The sequence below is a fragment of the Anabas testudineus genome, chromosome 14 (genome assembly GCF_900324465.2).
Source record: "Anabas testudineus chromosome 14, fAnaTes1.2, whole genome shotgun sequence".
NCBI classification, from domain to species: Eukaryota; Metazoa; Chordata; class Actinopteri; order Anabantiformes; family Anabantidae; genus Anabas; species Anabas testudineus.
This window is the reverse complement of record NC_046623.1, coordinates 10,445,301-10,464,270: the sequence shown is the minus strand read 5'-3', so window position 1 is coordinate 10,464,270 and position 18,970 is coordinate 10,445,301. Positions and strand designations below refer to the sequence as shown.

General features: G+C 39.6%; 3 protein-coding genes across 3 annotated transcripts; 2 read left to right on the top strand and 1 right to left on the bottom strand.

The window, feature by feature from the left end:
- Window positions 1–1,341: 1,341 nt before the first annotated feature.
- On the bottom strand, window positions 1,342–6,517 carry LOC113170423 (hepatocyte cell adhesion molecule). Its single transcript, XM_033326337.1, is given in 8 exon segments — window positions 1,342–2,185; window positions 2,710–2,783; window positions 2,947–3,020; window positions 3,111–3,204; window positions 3,462–3,743; window positions 4,956–5,297; window positions 6,351–6,447; window positions 6,449–6,517. Coding segments are annotated over 8 exon segments (1,179 nt in total). The 3' UTR covers window positions 1,342–2,038.
- Window positions 6,518–7,238: 721 nt separating this feature from the next.
- On the top strand, window positions 7,239–9,062 carry timm10b (translocase of inner mitochondrial membrane 10 homolog B (yeast)). The gene is made up of 3 exons (XM_026372512.1): window positions 7,239–7,534; window positions 7,610–7,705; window positions 7,965–9,062. Exons 1-3 carry the CDS (start codon window positions 7,505–7,507, stop codon window positions 8,403–8,405), a joined length of 567 nt encoding a protein of 188 aa, XP_026228297.1. The 5' UTR covers window positions 7,239–7,504; the 3' UTR covers window positions 8,406–9,062.
- Window positions 9,063–9,917: 855 nt separating this feature from the next.
- On the top strand, window positions 9,918–16,061 carry ilk (integrin-linked kinase). The gene is made up of 13 exons (XM_026372511.1): window positions 9,918–10,038; window positions 10,602–10,751; window positions 12,789–12,954; window positions 13,078–13,173; window positions 13,294–13,390; window positions 13,492–13,575; window positions 13,659–13,744; window positions 13,831–13,940; window positions 14,378–14,505; window positions 14,679–14,800; window positions 14,902–15,001; window positions 15,149–15,279; window positions 15,555–16,061. Exons 2-13 carry the CDS (start codon window positions 10,663–10,665, stop codon window positions 15,702–15,704), a joined length of 1,359 nt encoding a protein of 452 aa, XP_026228296.1. The 5' UTR covers window positions 9,918–10,038; window positions 10,602–10,662; the 3' UTR covers window positions 15,705–16,061.
- Window positions 16,062–18,970: the final 2,909 nt, after the last annotated feature.

Here is an 18,970-nt window from a genome sequence, read left to right as displayed (position 1 = left end):
CTATGAGAAGGCGCATCTTCCGAGCAGGAGTCCACCCAGCGACCTAAGGCTCTCTGCCGTGCGACCAGATACGCAGTCACCACGGAGCAGCTGTGCAACGTTGTGACTGTGACTTGATGGCTTCCATGCCAATTTCATGCAAGATGAAGACAAGGTTTTAGATGCAGGTTGTCCAGAAAAACAAAATCTCGTGTTTAGCATGATGCTCTTAAAAGCCTGAGCAACTGAATGGAGACGAGCCAGAAGAAGGGCCACGTGGCTCACTCTCACTCTCCACATTATTCCCTCTGAGACCAGTGTCATTTTAACTCCCACCAGCGTGATTTCTAATAATGATGAACAGCGGTTCAACCCAGACAGCTGATGTCAGAGAAATAGTCTGCTTTCAAAAGTGGGGACACTGAGAAATACAAGGAAGCCAAGTACAGATTTCGCATGGAGGTGAGAAGAGCTAAATCACTGTATAATGAGAGAGTGGAACATCAGGTTTCATCTAATGACTGTTTCCTTCTGGGAAGGGCTTTCAGCAATCACCAACTACAATGCTAGAGCCCACCTTTTTGTGAATGATCTGCGCCTAACTATCAGCCTGAATAAATTTTGCTGCCTCTTTAAAACACGATGTGACATAGCTGATATGTTAATCTCGTTGCACGATGTTGCAATGACAATAAAGTTTATCTCTTTATCTTTATATCACACATCATTGATCTGCCGCAGCCCCTCCTCTAATGCTTCACCTGGATCACCTACACAGCCTCACACCTCATTGTCAATTTTCCCCTCACTCCTGTCGTTAATAGTCTGTTTAATTGTTCCTTTTACATTTTTGAAAAAAATATATCTAGAGTATATTAGTATATTACGTATTATTGTAAAGAGATTGTTTACTTATCCTTCCTTCCATAAAAATTCTGTAGAATTAAATAAATAAAATAAACATGAATTACATTTATATTAGTACGTATTTATTCATATCTTTTTTTTATTCAGTATATAGTCATTCGTGTCTTTATTTTTCTTTAATTAATTTTTCATTCTCCAAAAGTGTTTAATGCCGTTATTCCACAGTAAAGTTGGTTTTATAGCCATACCTTGAGGGGAAACTCCTCAATATTGAAACTATGGGCTATTGTCATATTACATCCCTTTATTAAGCATGAATCTTATGTATTTTTTATGTGAAAAGAGAAATACGACACTATTGCTTTTGATGGCATCTCTTGCATTCCTGCCAACACTGAAGACATTTTGATGGATGGATTATTTTACTAAACATTAATAAACAGGGAAAATTTAAAGGATGTAAAGACCAAAGAAATTTAGTAGAATTTCTTTCAATAAATGTAAAGTTTGAAAGTTTATTAAAGTTTGTATAATATTTTAACATAGTGGCTTCTTATGCTTTATACAGTGTTTTTCTTTTTAAATTGCTGTTAAATTACCTGGCAGAGCTACAATAGCAGGCTGATTTTGTATTTCACAAAAAATGACAACTTAACAACCTAAAAGAAAACAGAAAAAAAAATCACATAACAATTCAATAGACGTTGTAAAAGTGTACCTTTTTTTACATTTCTCTTTTACAAACGGTAAACCCCATCTTGAATGAAAAGACAATAAAGATAAACAGAGGAATGTGTTGGAACGGAGAACTTTCCTTAATTGAACTTCTCTTTACCACACTACAGATTCACAGTTGAATCTTACCAATAAAATCACAGCTTCATGCAGACTCCCTAAATTTTCACATGTAGAATTTCCAGTATACAACAACAATGGTGGTGTGTTGTAATCACAGACTTCAGAGCTACTTTTAAAAATTGTCTGATATTACATTGCCCTCATATTTCCCCACAGGATTGTAACTGGTGTTTTTAACTATAAAATAATTGCTATACTTGTCCTCAGTTAACAACATTAAAAAGAGAGATAGTTCTCAAACTCTGGGAGGATGTGCAGAAGCTGTCATTGAGAGCAGTAAACATTAGGATGGCCTGACCCCCCACCTGCAACAAGACTTTAAAATGAGGAGTGTTCAGGTGTATCTATGGGAGCAGGCAGGGGAGCCAGTAGACTGGGTAAAAGATGTGGTGTACTCAGGGGATCTGGTGTAACATGGTGGGTTGTCAAGCTCAGAAGGAGATCCAATACTGTTGCTAGATGAGTCATCCATGGAGGGATCCTGCAAAATAGGATGATTTCAGCTCAAATCCATTCACTGCTTAACAAAGTCAATTTTCGTATATGTATTGGGATTATTTATTCTGAGGAAAAGGCCTAGATTACCTATTATGAACCCTTACTATCCTGCCAATCTTAATAATCAGCTATTAATGACAGCCAGTTAAATAGGCCTTGTACTTTTCCATTTATTTATTTTTTATGATGTTCATTAGAAAAAATTAAGTTGTGGCATTTTCCTTACTGATTTGCTTACTTTAGAATACTTTAGACTATACTTAGCTCATAACTTGACTTATTTGTTTCCACTTTTTAAAACAGTTTACTTAAGTGCTGTTTATTAGGCTTTGAGCTGTGGTAATAATTCATCTTCTATAATTTTGGACTGTGGAGTCATATAGTTCCACTATTGATAATATTATTTAAATGTTAATGTTATTCTTTATGTTCTATATGGCTGTAAGCCTTGCTACCAGTTGCGTGAGTCGCAGAATGTGATAAAATCATGATGGTGATGAGAGATACCTTTTGTTGCAGAATGTAAAGTGAGGTTACTGCATTTATTCCATTATGCTCTGTCAGTTTGGGAAGTGCAACACCTGTGGAAAAGCAAAAAACTTACTGTCAATTCATAGGCATTGTCTGACTTTTTGATTAAGATTATTTCAGTCACATCTTAGATTAGTTAATCATTTTTGTATTAACTTTCATCACAATGTTATATGAATTAAATATAGCAGGACTGTAAAACTGTAGCTATACCTGTACGATTGATTGGTGAGCGATGAGTGTGGTAGAACCTAGAGAGAGCCTTTCTTGTTCTTGGATGTCTTTGCCTAACAAAAACAATATGGTATCAGTTTGTTATTGATATGTTACAGGCTTTAGTTGCCTATCAACCTTAAAAACCAAAAAGCCATTCTTACTTTTTGGAAGGCGTCCAGCAGGCACATACGGTTACCAAGGTGATGAGGAGGAAGATGCCTCCAGTAGAAAGGATGATATAGAGAGAAGTTCTTCCTAGTAGGATAAGAAAGATTACAATTTGAGTCCAGCTACCAAAATATGCATGATATGGGAACTTTTACGTATGTCAAAGAAAGTAAAGAAAGCTGTTTTGGATAATAATCCATTTAAACTTTTAAATCATATTTATGAAATGTGTTAGACATTGGCTGGCAGGGTTTGTGCTTCAAACTGTTTGCTTCAACCTATGTTTATGTCTAGCATGGTGTGTTCTGGCACTGGCAGCCAATAACTAAGACAGAATCACCTACTGTAGACAGTCAGTCTGATGGGCAGGCTTGTTGCACTGCCCACAGGATTCTCCACGGTGCAGCTGTAGATGTCATCATCTGTCATCAACACCCGCTTTATGGTCAAGAGCTTTTGGTCAGGTGACAACAAAAATCTCGTCTCATTGGTCAGCGGCTTTCCACCTTTGAACCACCTGTATGTAGTCCTGGTTCCATTTTCATGGGAGCAGTTGAAGATAATATTTTCGCTGAGCTCCAGTACTGATGAAGACTCCACATAGATGTAAGGCCTGGATATAGGTTCTGGATAAAGGCGACAAGCAGAGCATTAGTACTTAACATATAAACAGACAAAAAACTGTAAACATACTTTTCTCCATGTTTATTGCTACACATTTCACATTACACATTATATATAAATTTAAGTCATTGTACAGATGACAGATATCAAGCCTTGACACTCAAGTCCCAAGTTTGAAAATACAACAAAAATTGTAGTAAATTATAAGTAATTATCATTGTACTTTAATTCTTAAAGACGTATTGAAATAATTATGGCATCAGAACAGAGAATGACATTCTCAACAAGTCGAGTCGAGTAGGACGAAAAGGTCATCCTGACACAGATTGGCTCCTGTGGAACATAGTTTCTTCCTCCCGCTCTTCTTTAGGATTCAGGTGACCTTCACTCAGGCTTCTATGTAGGCAGGAAAAATGGCATTCTTTCACTACAGCAGCAGTGAACAGTAATATATCATGTGGTATTCTCCACTTTCGTAGGCACTGGTCTGTGACACTGAACGTTGAACCTGTGTGCCTGCTGGAGAGATTTTAGAGATAAAGATAGAGAAATGTGCCACAAGATGACATAATACACAGAGTATTAAGTGATGGGAGCTTCTACTGTAAATACAAATATTACATTTACCTATACATATAACAGTCACTGTCTTGGCTGTCTAGATCCCCACTCTGGACTGTGTGGTTTAAAGGCCTTATTTTTGTAAACATCTTCTTCAACTGCCTAGGCAGTTGACTTTTGTCACCACTGAGCTGCAACCTTGCTTGTCTAAGCTGGTAATTGAAGATTAGTGGTGAACATAGGTCACAGGAGCAGAACATTAAATTGGTTATTCCACGAAACAACACTAGTGACACCTGCAGTCATGCAGATGTAACACCTAAGCTAGAAAATAGACATACAAAGATGTGGAGCTTTTTTCTGAGCATTTATAGCCTTCACCATAAGAATAAACATTTGGCCCTTAGTGCAGCAAGACAACACAAAATGTAATATATACAGCAGTCCATCTAGCTGGTGAGTAAAGCCCATTAGTCAAGAAATAAAGTAAATCTAAGTCAAGTCATTTGTCAGACTTGGGACTTGAGCTGGACTTGAGTCTCAGTTGGAGATAAATATGCTTCTAAAACACAGATGCAGACTAAAGACAATGAGATGTGATTGTGCTATAACATTACCCTGACAGAACTGTACAATAAAACCTGCCCTCTTACCATCCACAGTGAGTGTGATGCTGCCCTCTCCTGTAAAGATGTCATCTGTGATGGAGATCGCCACATCATAAATTCCATCGTCAGAGAGTCTCAGATTGTGGAGAAGCAGTGTCCCATTTTCAAATACCAGGATACGATCCCGATACTCAGACCTTGGGGTCCCAATGATGTCAGTTCCAATTGACTGGACAACAGTGACAGACTTTTCTCTCTTTAGCTCCCACTTTATGACCGGCAGGTCAAGACTGAAACTATTGTAGCGGACGGACAGAAGGGCCTCACCCCCTACCGTACCTCTGATGAGAGTGTTGGGGATAGTAATATTCACTGCCCAGACTTCACCTGCACAGAAATACAGATGAGAGGTACCTGTGTTAAATTTATTTTTTATTTTTTTGGCTGATAAGGATCCTGAGATATGGCACTATTCTATAATAAGTCATTATTAGTACTAGTGTAAATAATCCTTGCTGAAGGCTGGTGTGGGTGTCACGCCCCATCACTGCTGTATACCGGCTGTATACTGGAGCCAGTTTACATGGTAGATTCACTTTACCATAGTAATAGCTGACAGTCCAACAAAAGTAGGGATTGTTTGTCCAAATTTCCTTCTTGGCAGTTCATGAAAAGAGCAGATGCCATGCTAGCTTTGCAGACACAGAGCAGCTCAGTGACTGTGCTGTTAACCACAACAATAGCAGAACAGTATGGAGACAAAGTCACAACTGAAAATAACTAAATGTGTGAAAAACACTGGCTGTGACACAGTCTGTAAGTACAATTACTGTATTACTTAGAAAGGCTGGGCACAAGACTGTAAAAGCTCCCACACAGTCTGATGCAATGCAATACCCCAACAACAAACACTACCTTTGTGAAGTCTGTGGTCTTTGGTTTACAGAGAGTAGTCAGTGTCACTTTAAACGTTCTAATACCATTTTTTCTGGTAATACTGTTGCAATACTCTCTGTTCATACAGTATCGTGTTGTGTGTGTGTGCAGCATGTGTTTAGAATAAGTACGCAACTTTAAAATCACCACCCACACCACAACTCTTATCTAATGTTGTAGAAGACTAGCAACTACTGACATGTGCATGGTTATATCTATAATATTCTGATGAGCAACAATGCATTAGTAAGATCAAAACAGTTAACATCAACATCTGCGAGTTGTAGTATGTGAACCCCTTGTTCTGGAAACAACAGATTTCATTCATACATCATAAACTAGATCTAATATTAATCTTTAAATGGACACATCCTTTTCAGGGACAATAGTAACACAAGTGAAATGTCAGATAGTTATTTGGCAAAACTTTAGCTTGACACAGCTTAACAATCGCTACTTTTAAAGCAATCTAAATCAAATAGTAAAGCAGAAACTGTGACGTACCTGAACTGAAGAAACCAAGAGACATAAGAAATAAAATCTGTGAAATCGTTTTGGCTTTTAAAGGGACATTTTTCTCTGTCTTCATCTTGTGCCTCAAGCTTTGTTTTGCTACCAGACAACCCGCATAATTCGTGACTCTGGGCAGGACGGGGGACACAGTTAGTCATTCAGACTCTGCAAGAACTGAGTACATGTTGTTCTCAAAAGCGACAAATGGGACAAAAGTGAGTGTGTGTCTGCAAATTCATTTTGTATGATTAGTTACTTTTATCGTTATTGCAATTATTATAATATTAACTGTTGTCCAAATTAAGTGATGTATTTAAAAAAGGTTTAACAGTGTATTAAGATGCTTCAATGTCAGTGTTTAAACAAATATGATTTTGTGTTTTGCGCTTTTTAAACAGTGGTAGAGCTAAATTTGTAAAGTATAGTACAAGAGGCGGGAGAGGGAAAATATGTTTATCCTCTGTAAAGTAAGAAGTGAGTAGTTGCATTCTGCTATAAGGCTGTGTGGTTATAAAGGGCTCATTCTGAAAATTGGCCGAACTTTGTATGCAAATGTATTTAATGTGTGTCCTTAAGGGTGCCATTTTTTGTGGGCATATTTATATCTGTTTTATTTCCCTGCTCTTGTTTTTCCATCGCTGCATCTTAATTAATATTTTAAGAATATAATGAGCAGAACACCTACAGTTAAACTATGACAATCCTATATAAACATGTACTATACAACAATGTGATTAAAAATGAGATTGATAAAATTAAGGAAGTCTTTCAAATACTGACATAAACTGTCTCAACACGCCTGCGCATCTTTCAGGAAAAAGAGAACGTTTCGTTTTGCAAACCGGAAATTAAACCGATTTTGTACTGAGTGAAGCCTCCTCTACAGTATAGACGATCTTCGTTACAAAGATGGCGGCCTGCATGTGAATGTCATGCCATTCTTAACCGTTTATTATCACCTGGATTAGCTCATGTTTGGTTGCCGTTCGTCACAAGTCAAAGCTATTTTCTAAATTACAACTTGCTGAACGGTGCATGTATTCACCTCAGACCGTAAAGAGTCGGTAAGATCTTAACGAAGTCATTATTCGACCAGCTCTCATGTTAGCAGTTTAGCTAACCAGTCGACAACTTCAGGCGGAATCATGATGGATCCGGACCAACAACTGAGAAATGTAAGTCACATGAGCACTGCACTGGGCTTAATAGATAAATGAACACCGTTTGATGAGTTATTGTGTCTGTTACAGCTGCGCGATTTCCTCCTGGTTTACAACCGCATGACAGAAATCTGCTTCCAGCGATGTACCAGCAACTTCAACTACAGAAACCTGACCATGGACGAGGTACAATGAATCAGCTTGTGATTAATCTGTGAACATACTGGGTGTCTATGCATAATACATACATGCAGTTTATGTCTGGTCAACGTTTATTTACCTACTGTTTCTCAGAAGAATAGTAACTTGCACCAAATCAACCCCCCCAAAATTTTGGAAGTATACCAAAATGGGAAAAGGATTTACATGGTCTTGACCTCATAATGTTTAATGAATATACATATATTATAGTTAGGCACTTTTGACCTTATTGTTGTTTCCTCAGGAGCGCTGTGTGGACAACTGCGCTGGGAAGCTGATTCGTTCTAACCACCGTCTCATGGGCACCTATGTGCAGCTGATGCCTCGGATGGTGCAACGCCGGATGGAGGAGATGGAGAGCAAGGCTGCGGAGAATGCCAAAGCAGCAGAGGCAGCTGCTTCTGCATCACTGGGGTCTCCTGCAACAGAGCCATTAGCAGCATCTCAAACACAGAACAGCTCATCTCCACCCCCACAAATACCTGGACTGTTAGCACCAGACGTTAGATCAGAGAGCCATGGCTCAACTGTAAAGCCAGCAGGACTAGATGTTCCAGTTGAGCTCAAATTATCAGCTGCCACATCACTCACACCTGCATCTGAGACTGTGAATCCCTCAGAGCTCAATAAATCTGGTGATGGACAATCTTATAGCGTAGGATTTCCTCCACCCCCTGTACAGTAGCTGGTGTCGAAATAGTCTGTGAGGTTTATGTCAACTAAACAGACTTCATAATCACAGGGTTTGTAGTGAAAGAGCTTGTCAGACCAAGGGAGAGCTCCAGAGGTCGCTCTCTGTCTGTCAGGTTATGGATGCCTGGAGGTCAAACTGTAATTGCTGATCATTATTTGAAGTTTTTGGCCATATAAAAATTAGCATCTTGTTACAGGAATTATTACTTTTAAAAAATTTTTGACTCATCAAATAATAAAAAGGAAAAATCTGTAAAAAATAAAAACAGATTTAGTGCTCCTTTGATCTAGCATAAGATGAAGCACTATAGTCAGACAGCATAGTCGTACTCAGCAATTATTTATAAAGTACTGATAATGTAATTTTTAACTATTGCAAAGTATGTCAGAGCTCTTAACAGGTTCAACGTGTTGTGATAAGAGGCAAAGACAACAATGAGAAGGGATTTGAGCGATGGCAGTGTTTTTGCCATAAAAGCTCTGTAAACAGGCCACTAGATGGATCCTGGATTGTGGAGGCCTGATTCTATTTGGACTTCTGTGTGGACTTTCAAGAGTCAGGCTGGCTCCAGCTAATGCTTGACACAGAAAATGCTGAAATAAGATAATCTCCACTAATAAAAATGAGTTAGTTTCTTTCTTTATGTGACGATGTGTATTTGTTGTTTGAAAACATTAAAGGCCACTGTGCTGCCAGATGTCATAGCAGTGGTTTGGGGCATGTGCCACATTTCTGTTATGGGTGTGAATCCAGTTCATGACCTTCATCATATCATCACCTCTCTTTCCTCTCATTTCCTGTCTTTGCACTGTGCACGTTCTGTACTCTCTATTTCAGCAGCAAAGTATGATAAGAGATCTTAAAAAAACATTCTTAGTGATTTTGCTCCGTTATTAGTTTTTAGTCTTTAGGCTATTTATGAATAAGCTCAAACCAGTAATATATTAGTGCAACAGGCATGTTTAGCTGCACTGTTACTGTAGAATTAAAGCTAATTTGATTCACAGTCTGTTAGGAACCAGCTAGAAGACGAAGACAACAACAGTAATCTGCATACTACAACTTTTACAATCGTACACAGAAATGCGGTGTTGTGATGAGTTCACAAAAATGTAATTATCACCTCTCAATTAGTGTACTAAAAAACACCATCAACACCACCAAGTTGTGAGGAAGCAAGTAAAAACCTAAAATGAACACTTGGTGGATTTTCAGTGTTTCGGGCAGCATCAGTTTTGCTTCTTTATGTATACACATTTAGTAAATATATCATGATATATGCCTGTTAATAAAATAACATGTTTTATATCATTATATAGTTCAAATTGCACTGTTTTCATGAGCAGTTTGTGAATTAACTTTAGCAGCCTTACCTCACTGTTTACACCCCATGTAATTATGCCCCCCGGGTGTAGTAGCAACGCATAGCCTCCAGCAGGGGCCGCTGTTGTGTCGTTGCCCCGGAACAAAGCTGTCAGTAGCGGAGCGCCTCTCTCCAGTAGCCCGCATCAAGTCGGAGGAGCGGGGCGTGGACTCGGAGCGACCATTCCGTCCTGAGAAGTTTGAGGAGACGGCGACTTACGGGGAAACTAAAAAAAGAAATTAAGAAGAAATCGAGAAGTTGGTAAGACTTTTGAGAAGTTGTGGTGTGTTAGGTAGTTTTATATCCCCTGTCGTTGGGATGTTTTGTGGAAGTCAAACTTCACTTTGACTCTTTAACAATAGATTTCAAAGTTATCCAATAGGCCAGCCCATCCGATTGCAGGGAGGAAGATAAAGCCAAGGGGAAATGTGCCCAGCTATTTAAGTACTTGACTGCATGTTTTATTTAGCTGGACACTGGTTGACTGTTTATGTTTCTTTGACCATTATGATTATGTTCAGTGATGCTCTATAAACGCCAGAATATAATGTTCAGCCAGACTTGTATACAGTCCCACCCGAGGGGATAGTATTTTTCTCATCATACATTAATTTCACAACCTTAAAAAATGAACTTAATAAATGTCTAAATCTAACAAGAGGCAAAAGACAGTGAGCAATGTCAGTATTTTGGCTTATATACTACATGTGCATTGCTTTGCGCAAGAATTTGTACAAACATTTATTTTTACTTTGTTGTTTGGTGGGAAAGAACAAAACCAAGTTGTTCCTGACATAAGAGTCTTTGTTTAACAACTTTTCCAGGCTACATGTTCCTGACCCTAAAAGAGACTGAAAGTCAAGAAAGGGCACCTACAATATAACCATGGATGACATCTTCACACAGTGTCGAGAGGGGAACTCCGTGGCTGTTCGTCTGTGGTTGGACAACACAGAGAATGACCTGAACTTGGGGTACGTGGATATATCTGCACACACTATGCGCAAATATGCAAAGGTATGAAGGTAACTGCTCTGTGTCTTCTCTTTTGGATGTTAGAGTTGAATTACAGGCTGTGCAATAGAGAACGGAGCATGGTCTAATGATTGTGGAGTTGACTTGTACCACATTTGGTCTGGTAGGGCAGTGATTCAGTGCTTATGTGTGTGCGAGTGTGTGCATATGAGGTGATCCTTGGCACATTAAATGTGGTCAAATAGTTTCCATACCGTGTTCTCCCTGCAGCTCTGAATACTGCTGAACATCACCCAGCTTTGGTAATTCCAGTTCAGTCTGTAGTTTTTCCTTTTTCTTCCTCTTCTTTCCTTATGATGTCATTCCTAAAAATTGTGTGTGCATAAAAGTAGAGGGTGGTTTAGGCAGGTTGTGCAGGGACAAAATGACTCAGGCAACAGAATATAACCTACTATACTGTAAGAATATAATGCTGAAATGTATAATTTTGGTCATGTACAGCAACTGCTGAAAAAATCACCAGGGCTTTTTCACATTTTAAATATAAAACAATATAAATTTAAACAGTAGATGCATGTATTATGGCCATGAGTTGCAACTCCATGACATTTTTTTTTTGTTTGGCATATACAGCACACTGCTGCCTGTTTACATAATTTCCTTGCTAGAAAGGAACTAGAAGACCTCACTGCTAAAGACCTTGGTTATCTCATTCCTGGGCCAGGCCATATATGTGCAGTTTGTTGACGTTGACTTTGAGGGCTACAGAGCTGCTAGCCAACCACGCAACAGCCAAGGCCATTTCCTCTCTTCAACTCCATACAGGGCCAGGCCCTTGCTGACAGAGCTTCTCGGGCAGCTAGCTGCAGTCCCACATAAACATCTGAGAGACCAGTCATTATGCTGTAAGGCCTGTTTTGGTTGTAATTCTGAGGAGGCTCAAGTGTGTGAACGGCCTCACAATTCCTAAACAATATTCAATATTGTGTACTGTACGGATGTTGGTGGGAAACATGAAGCAGTAGAAACTGAAACAAACTGAAATTGAAATTTTGACTGTAATTAAACTAGAGACTGAGTCTGCTGAGACTTTCAGATATCCCCCAGGAGTGGGCGACACAAGAAGACACATGACAAAGAAAGAGAGAGAAATGTGTTGCTGAGGATTAGACTGTGTTTTCCACTCTGTTATTCCCTGAGTTTTTTCCCCTGTTACTTTTTATAGCACACAGGGTTGTTGAGTATGGTGGCTCTGAGGTGCAAAACACAGTAACATTTCATGAAATGCAATAGCACAACAGAAACATATTGGAAAACCACAAAAAAAAAAAAAAGAAAACACAACATTTTCACAAAATATTTCACAACATTCACAACACAACAGAAATGTGATGGATCAGAATTGTCCATTTGCTGTTTCGATTTAGTTTAAGCTGAGGTTTGAGGTTTATTGTCGACCACACTGTAGGGTTTGTGGTTTTGCAGGCTTGGTAGATGCCCAGCAGCTCTGTTGGGTTCAGCTAATGTAAAGATTCACTTAGGTGAAGGGGCCCAGTCACATGTAGGTGATAGTTTGAATCCTTGCAGACTGCAGCAGTGCGCTGTGCACCCTCTGTGTGTTTGTTTCTCTGCATATGTTAGCAGGCATTCCAGTTTGTACACACACAGACACACACACACATTTATCACTAGAGACAGTCGTAATATGGGTATAGGGTGCAAGCAGAGCAAGGAGGCATGTGTTTAAGTCTAAATAAAGATTGGTAGGTAATGCATGCAGAGGACCACACAGATAGTATTTGTCAGCTGATTTCTACTCAGAGTTGTTAGGTGAGCCCATCATCACCCTTGTACACATGCTCCACAGAAACAAATACTGTGTGTCTTCACCTCCAAATGTTGTCGTCTTGTAAAACCATTATACTTGAATATATTAGAATAAATTAGACTTGAATGTGTTATAATTGCTGCTAAGAGGCTGGAGCTAATATTTCAGAACCTGACCCTCTTTGATCTTTCTTCTTCTTGTGTTTCAGTGATGACCATGGCTTCAGCCCCCTTCACTGGGCCTGCAGGGAAGGGAGAAGCAGTGTTGTTGACATGCTCATCATGAGAGGTGCTCGCATTAACGTGATGAATCGTGGAGATGATACCCCATTACATCTGGCTGCCAGTCATGGACACAGGGATATTGTAGCTAAGGTACACACTCTCACACACAGAATGGTCAAAACTGGGTTTTTCATGTTTTGTTTATACAAAGTCTGTAGGGTTAAAACATGTTTGGCAGTTATGTTTACTGATTAAATGCCTTGTGAATGCCAGCTAATTCAGTGCAAAGCAGACCCCAATGCTGTCAATGAACATGGAAACACACCACTCCACTATGCCTGCTTCTGGGGACAGGATGAAGTTGCAGAGGTACAGTGTAATACACCCACAGACACTCCAGGCCCTCTTGTGGGGAGGAATGGACACTACTGTATACCTAACCTTAAAATATAATCTGTGCATGACATAGTTTAACCCCTCTTTTTTTAGGACTTGGTGACCAGTGGTGCTCAGGTGTCTGTGTGCAACCGTTATGGACAGACACCTCTGGATAAGGCCAAGCCTCACCTAAGACAGCTGCTTCAAGGTCAGACTCCCTAGCAGGTTTTTTCCTTGGTTGGCAGTGTGTTGTAGCATCACTACTTTATTTTATGTCGTTCTTATGTTGTTTTTTATGTATGATTTTAGAAAAGGCAGAAAAAATGGGCCAGACTATGTCAAAAATCCCTTATAAAGAAACATTCTGGAAGGGCACCATGCGAACACGACCTCGTGAGTAAATTTATAAAAAAGGAACAAATAATCATATTAACTCGGGATATTTGTTTAATTGTCTTATGTCTTTGCTCCTTCAGGTAATGGGACCCTTAACAAGCAGGCTGGAATTGATTATAAGCAGCTCTCTCTCCTGGCAAAGATCAATGAAAACCAGTCTGGAGAGGTCTGTTGCAAAATCTGTTTACTGTTGTGTGGGAGCCTTATTTTAATTTTTCAGCTCATTAGTTGTTTACGTGACTCTGTTTGCAGTTATGGCAGGGTCGGTGGCAAGGGGATGAGATTGTAGTGAAGGTGTTACAGGTGAGAGACTGGACCACCAGAAAGAGCAGAGACTTCAATGAGGAGCATCCGAAACTCAGGTAGTTTACACTTCGGCTTTCTGACAATGAACAGTGGGGATTTGTTTGGTCTTTAACAGTGTCTCTTAGGAAGTCTGCAGTATGGACAACATGGTGTCAGTTTTTTTTTTATCTGAACCATAGACCTCATGCGCTCATTTGCACTGACTGTCACATCTCAGTAAACACAGTGCAGCCAAGAGAACATATGATCTGCTGCAGGATTGTTGTGCAACAAGAAGAGCAGTTGTAATTGTTAGAGGTCAAAGAAATTGGGGCTTGGTTAGTGTTGTGGTGAAGTTGTTGTCAGTTGTTTCTTACGTGACGTATTCTGCTCTACAGTGTGAAAAACACATTTCCACAAACCTCCTCCCATCACAGTAAACATTTTTCATGTTAATATTACTAAAAATACCTTTACACACACACTCTCTCTCTTTCTGTTACTGTCTCCATAGGATCTTTTCTCATCCTAACATACTTCCTGTTCTCGGGGCCTGTCAGTCACCTCCCTCTCCTCACCCCATCATCATTAGCCACTACATGCCATATGGATCCCTCTACAACATACTTCACCAGGGCACTAGTAAGTTATTTGTGCACAGAACATGTATGAAATAAAAATATGTACAATTTGCAGTAAACATACCAAAGTTATTTCAGTCCTAGAACCTGTTTTTACACCACCTGACTTGTTACTCTTGTCTCTCACCTCCTTTTTCTCCTGTCCTTTGTCTTCTTCTTCTTCCTCATCCTCAGCTCTGGTGGTCGACCAGAGCCAAGCAGTAAAGTTTGCACTGGACATTGCCAGCGGCATGGCTTTCCTTCACACGTTAGAGCCGATGGTTTCACGGCTTTACCTCAACAGCAAGCACATCATGGTAAGACAAATCTTATTCCGTTACAGCCACTATGCAAACAAACTATTAAGATGATCAGTTGACTGTTTTATGAGTAATGAGCTGATGTGATACATTTACAGATTGATGAGGACATGACGGCCAGAATAAGCATGGCAGATGCAAAGTTCTCCTTCCAGTGTCCTGGACGAATGTACTCTCCAGCATGGATGGCCCCTGAAGGTATTTATTCATTGTTTTCCTCTTTTCTCTCGCTTCAGTGGTTTAGTTGGTGTTTACCTGGTGTGTTGCTCATGTTACAGGATAAAAACAAACTCAGTGAGTTATCTTCTTTAATAGTTTTCTTTGTCGCCCTTGTTTTGTCTTCAGCCTTGCAGAAAAGGCCTGAAGACATCAACAGAAGATCTGCTGACATGTGGAGCTTTTCTGTGTTACTGTGGGAGCTGGTTACCAGAGAGGTCCCCTTTGCTGACCTCTCACACATGGAGATAGGCATGAAGGTACGTGGGTGCATTATTTAACAACTCACAGGCTTTTGCTGTTTGTTCAAATTCACATCTACACCACAAAACTACGTGGAAGTGCCAGAAACACCCTCCTTTTATATGAACTTCTTACATGTTTCTGTGTGGGATATCCCCAGCAACTTCCAGTTTCAGTTCCAGGTCTGAAATAACTGCTTGCCTTGTTTCTCACTTGTAAGTCGCTTTGGATAAAAGCGTCTGCTGAATGGCTAAATGTAAATGTAAATGTGATACCGCCTCCCATTTTTCAGGTGGCTCTTGAGGGGCTTCGGCCAACCATTCCTCCAGGTATTTCACCTCATATCTGCAAGCTGATGAGGCTCTGCATGAACGAAGACCCAGCCAAGAGACCCAAGTTTGACATGATTGTCCCCATCCTGGAGAAAATGCAGGACAAATGAATGCATTTGCAGCAATTTGTACACTCCTGGTCCTGTTTTTACATCAAACCACTCTTTATCTTCACTTCAGTATGTATCTGCTAAGCCACTGTAAATAATGTCTAAGGCCACTTCAGCTACACACTTCAGACTATAAATATTGTATTGGTTTTCTTGTGTAATTTAAATTTGAGGTATAAATGATCTTTAGCCAGTGTTGCTTTTTTAATATGGCAGACACTAAAATATCGGCAGACTTTTTAGTCTGTATTCAGTAATGAATCAGACAGAAACACATCCAAAGAAATGTGTATAGGAACAGTGCTTTTCTACACATAAACAAATATCAATGCAATAAATGTTTTATATTTATGACAACTTTTGTTCTTTTTGTTTTGTTGTTCTTTACAGAGACATTGATTTGTGGACACATATGGTAACTGTTCTAGTTTCCTCAAAAATCCATTTCCTATATATATATTTTTTTTATTTAACCATTACAAAAATGTCCTGCATTGTCCTTTTAAGTTGTTTCCCAATGTCTGCTGCTGAAAGCCACAAGATGGGGCTGAAAAGCTCCAGCATATTTACTGCAAGAAGTGATGATAACATTTTAACCTGAAGGAAAACATTCTAATTATAAGTTAGGATAAATACATTATAGTTAATCATGATTCATTATAAAACGTAGTTATTTGTAGTGTTTATATTATTATAAACATGCAGCTGAAACCTACAGGAGACAGATGTCACCTCCTCTCCGCTCTTCATTACTGTTTCTTCATGACTATTTGCAGTTTCAGTACTTATTTATTGCCACTATTTCATATCAGATCACATTTCATCTGTCACTGTGAGCAAACACCAGTTCATCATTAGGAAGATACAGTTTAATATCTGCTTTTGAATTATTTCTACAGCTGTCACTGCTCACATGTACTGGTTAAAGATAAAATATAGAGTTTAATATCCTGGGTGTTTATTTTTAATAGATGGTAGAAGTGTCACAGCACCTTGAATCTGATGGATTTCGTGGAGGGATTAGTTAGTGAGTCCCACAGTGAAAACAGGAGAATAAACAGAGATTCAAAGTCCTGGACCAGGTGTTATGCCGAGTTCCGCCTGCCTGCCGAGATCTGCGTTCCCCACGCGGGAGCGCGCACAGGTTAAGCGTAAACCCAGGAACAAATGATTTGTTAGACAAACGACGGTGTAAAAGCTAAATTATCTATGTTGGAGATGTTAACGGATCATAAATCCATGCTATTTTAAAAAGGTTGATCCTGCGGCAGCTTTATTGGATTAAACGTAATGTTCAAGTATCGTAGTATGTCTATGTCGGGCTTCGCTATAAAACTGCAGATTTTATTGATTAATGGGTTAAAACATTGTTTGTGTGGGTAAAATCTTTGCCCTATTAAAAATGGTGTAGCAGATTAGCCGTGTTGTGGTTAATGAAGGTTTTCATGGTGGTTCGTTGAATGTATGAATGTTATCAATGTGTCATACTTTGTCAAATCACACTCAATCTAATAAAATATATGCTTATAATAACAAGATTTGCAAACTTCGGTATGATTTGGCCAACTCACACTTTTGTGTATGTGTATTTTCATTGTCAGCTTAAAATAACCTAAAAGATGGACAAATGACAGAATTTGGTTATAACGTGTGTTACAGTTAATTAGGGAAGGGATGCATGATTTGGCAACTCTGAGTTGCCAAAATATGCATCCCCTACTCTAAACAGGGAGTGGATGCATTATTCGGCAAGTCTTAATTGCCATAATATGCATCCCCCACTGTAAACAGGGAGGGGATGCATTATTCGGCAAGTCTTAATTGCCATAATATGCATCCCCCACTGTAAACAGGGATGGGGATGCATGATTTGGCAACTCTGAGTTGCCATAATATGCATCCCCCACTGTAAACAGGGAGGGGATGCATTATTCGGCAAGTCTTAATTGCCATAATATGCATCCCCCACTGTAAACAGGGATGGGGATGCATGATTTGGCAACTCTGAGTTGCCATAATATGCATCCCCCACTGTAAACAGGGATGGGGATGCATGATTTGGCAACTCTGAGTTGCCATAATATGCATCCCCCACTGTAAACAGGGATGGGGATGCATGATTTGGCAACTCTGAGTTGCCATAATATGCATCCCCCACTGTAAACAGGGATGGGGATGCATGATTTGGCAACTCTGAGTTGCCATAATATGCATCCCCCACTGTAAACAGGGATGGGGATGCATGATTTGGCAACTCTGAGTTGCCATAATATGCATCCCCCACTGTAAACAGGGATGGGGATGCATGATTTGGCAACTCTGAGTTGCCATAATATGCATCCCCCACTGTAAACAGGGAGGGGATGCATAATTCGGCAAGTCTTAATTGCCATAATATGCATCCCCCACTGTAAACAGGGAGGGGATGCATTATTCGGCAAGTCTTAATTGCCATAATATGCATCCCCCACTGTAAACAGGGATGGGGATGCATGATTTGGCAACTCTGAGTTGCCATAATATGCATCCCCCACTGTAAACAGGGATGGGGATGCATTATTCGGCAAGTCTTAATTGCCATAATATGCATCCCCCACTGTAAACAGGGATGGGGATGCATGATTTGGCAACTCTGAGTTGCCATAATATGCATCCCCCACTGTAAACAGGGATGGGGATGCATGATTTGGCAACTCTGAGTTGCCATAATATGCATCCCCTCCCTAATTAACTGTAACACACGTTATAACCAAATGCTGTCATTTGTCCATCTTTTAGGTTATTTTAAGCTGACAATGAAAATACACATACACAAAAGTGTGAGTGGGCCAAATCATACCGAAGTTTGCAAATCTTGTTATTATAAGCAGATATTTTATTAGTGTGAGTGTGATTTGACAAAGTATGACACATTGATAACATTCATACATTCAACGAACCACCACGAAAACCTTCATTAACCACAACACGGCTAATCTGCTACACCATTTTTAATAGGGCAAAGATTTTACCCACACAAACAATGTTTTAACCCATTAATCAATAAAATCTGCAGTTTTATAGCGAAGCCCGACATAGACATACTACGATACTTGAACATTACGTTTAATCCAATAAAGCTGCCGCAGGATCAACCTTTTTAAAATAGCATGGATTTATGATCCGTTAACATCTCCAACATAGATAATTTAGCTTTTACACCGTCGTTTGTCTAACAAATCATTTGTTCCTGGGTTTACGCTTAACCTGTGCGCGCTCCCGCGTGG

Excerpts from the sequence above, each read along its gene's own strand:
- timm10b (XM_026372512.1), top strand. The coding sequence starts at position 7,505 with ATGATGGATCCGGACCAACAACTGAGAAAT. Across the intron at positions 7,535-7,609 it reads CGGACCAACAACTGAGAAAT|CTGCGCGATTTCCTCCTGGT; the intron begins GTAAGTCACATG and ends TGTCTGTTACAG. Across the intron at positions 7,706-7,964 it reads GAAACCTGACCATGGACGAG|GAGCGCTGTGTGGACAACTG; the intron begins GTACAATGAATC and ends TTGTTTCCTCAG.
- ilk (XM_026372511.1), top strand. The coding sequence starts at position 10,663 with ATGGATGACATCTTCACACAGTGTCGAGAGGGGAACTCCGTGGCTGTT. Across the intron at positions 13,391-13,491 it reads CCTAAGACAGCTGCTTCAAG|AAAAGGCAGAAAAAATGGGC; the intron begins GTCAGACTCCCT and ends GTATGATTTTAG. Across the intron at positions 13,576-13,658 it reads CACCATGCGAACACGACCTC|GTAATGGGACCCTTAACAAG; the intron begins GTGAGTAAATTT and ends TTGCTCCTTCAG.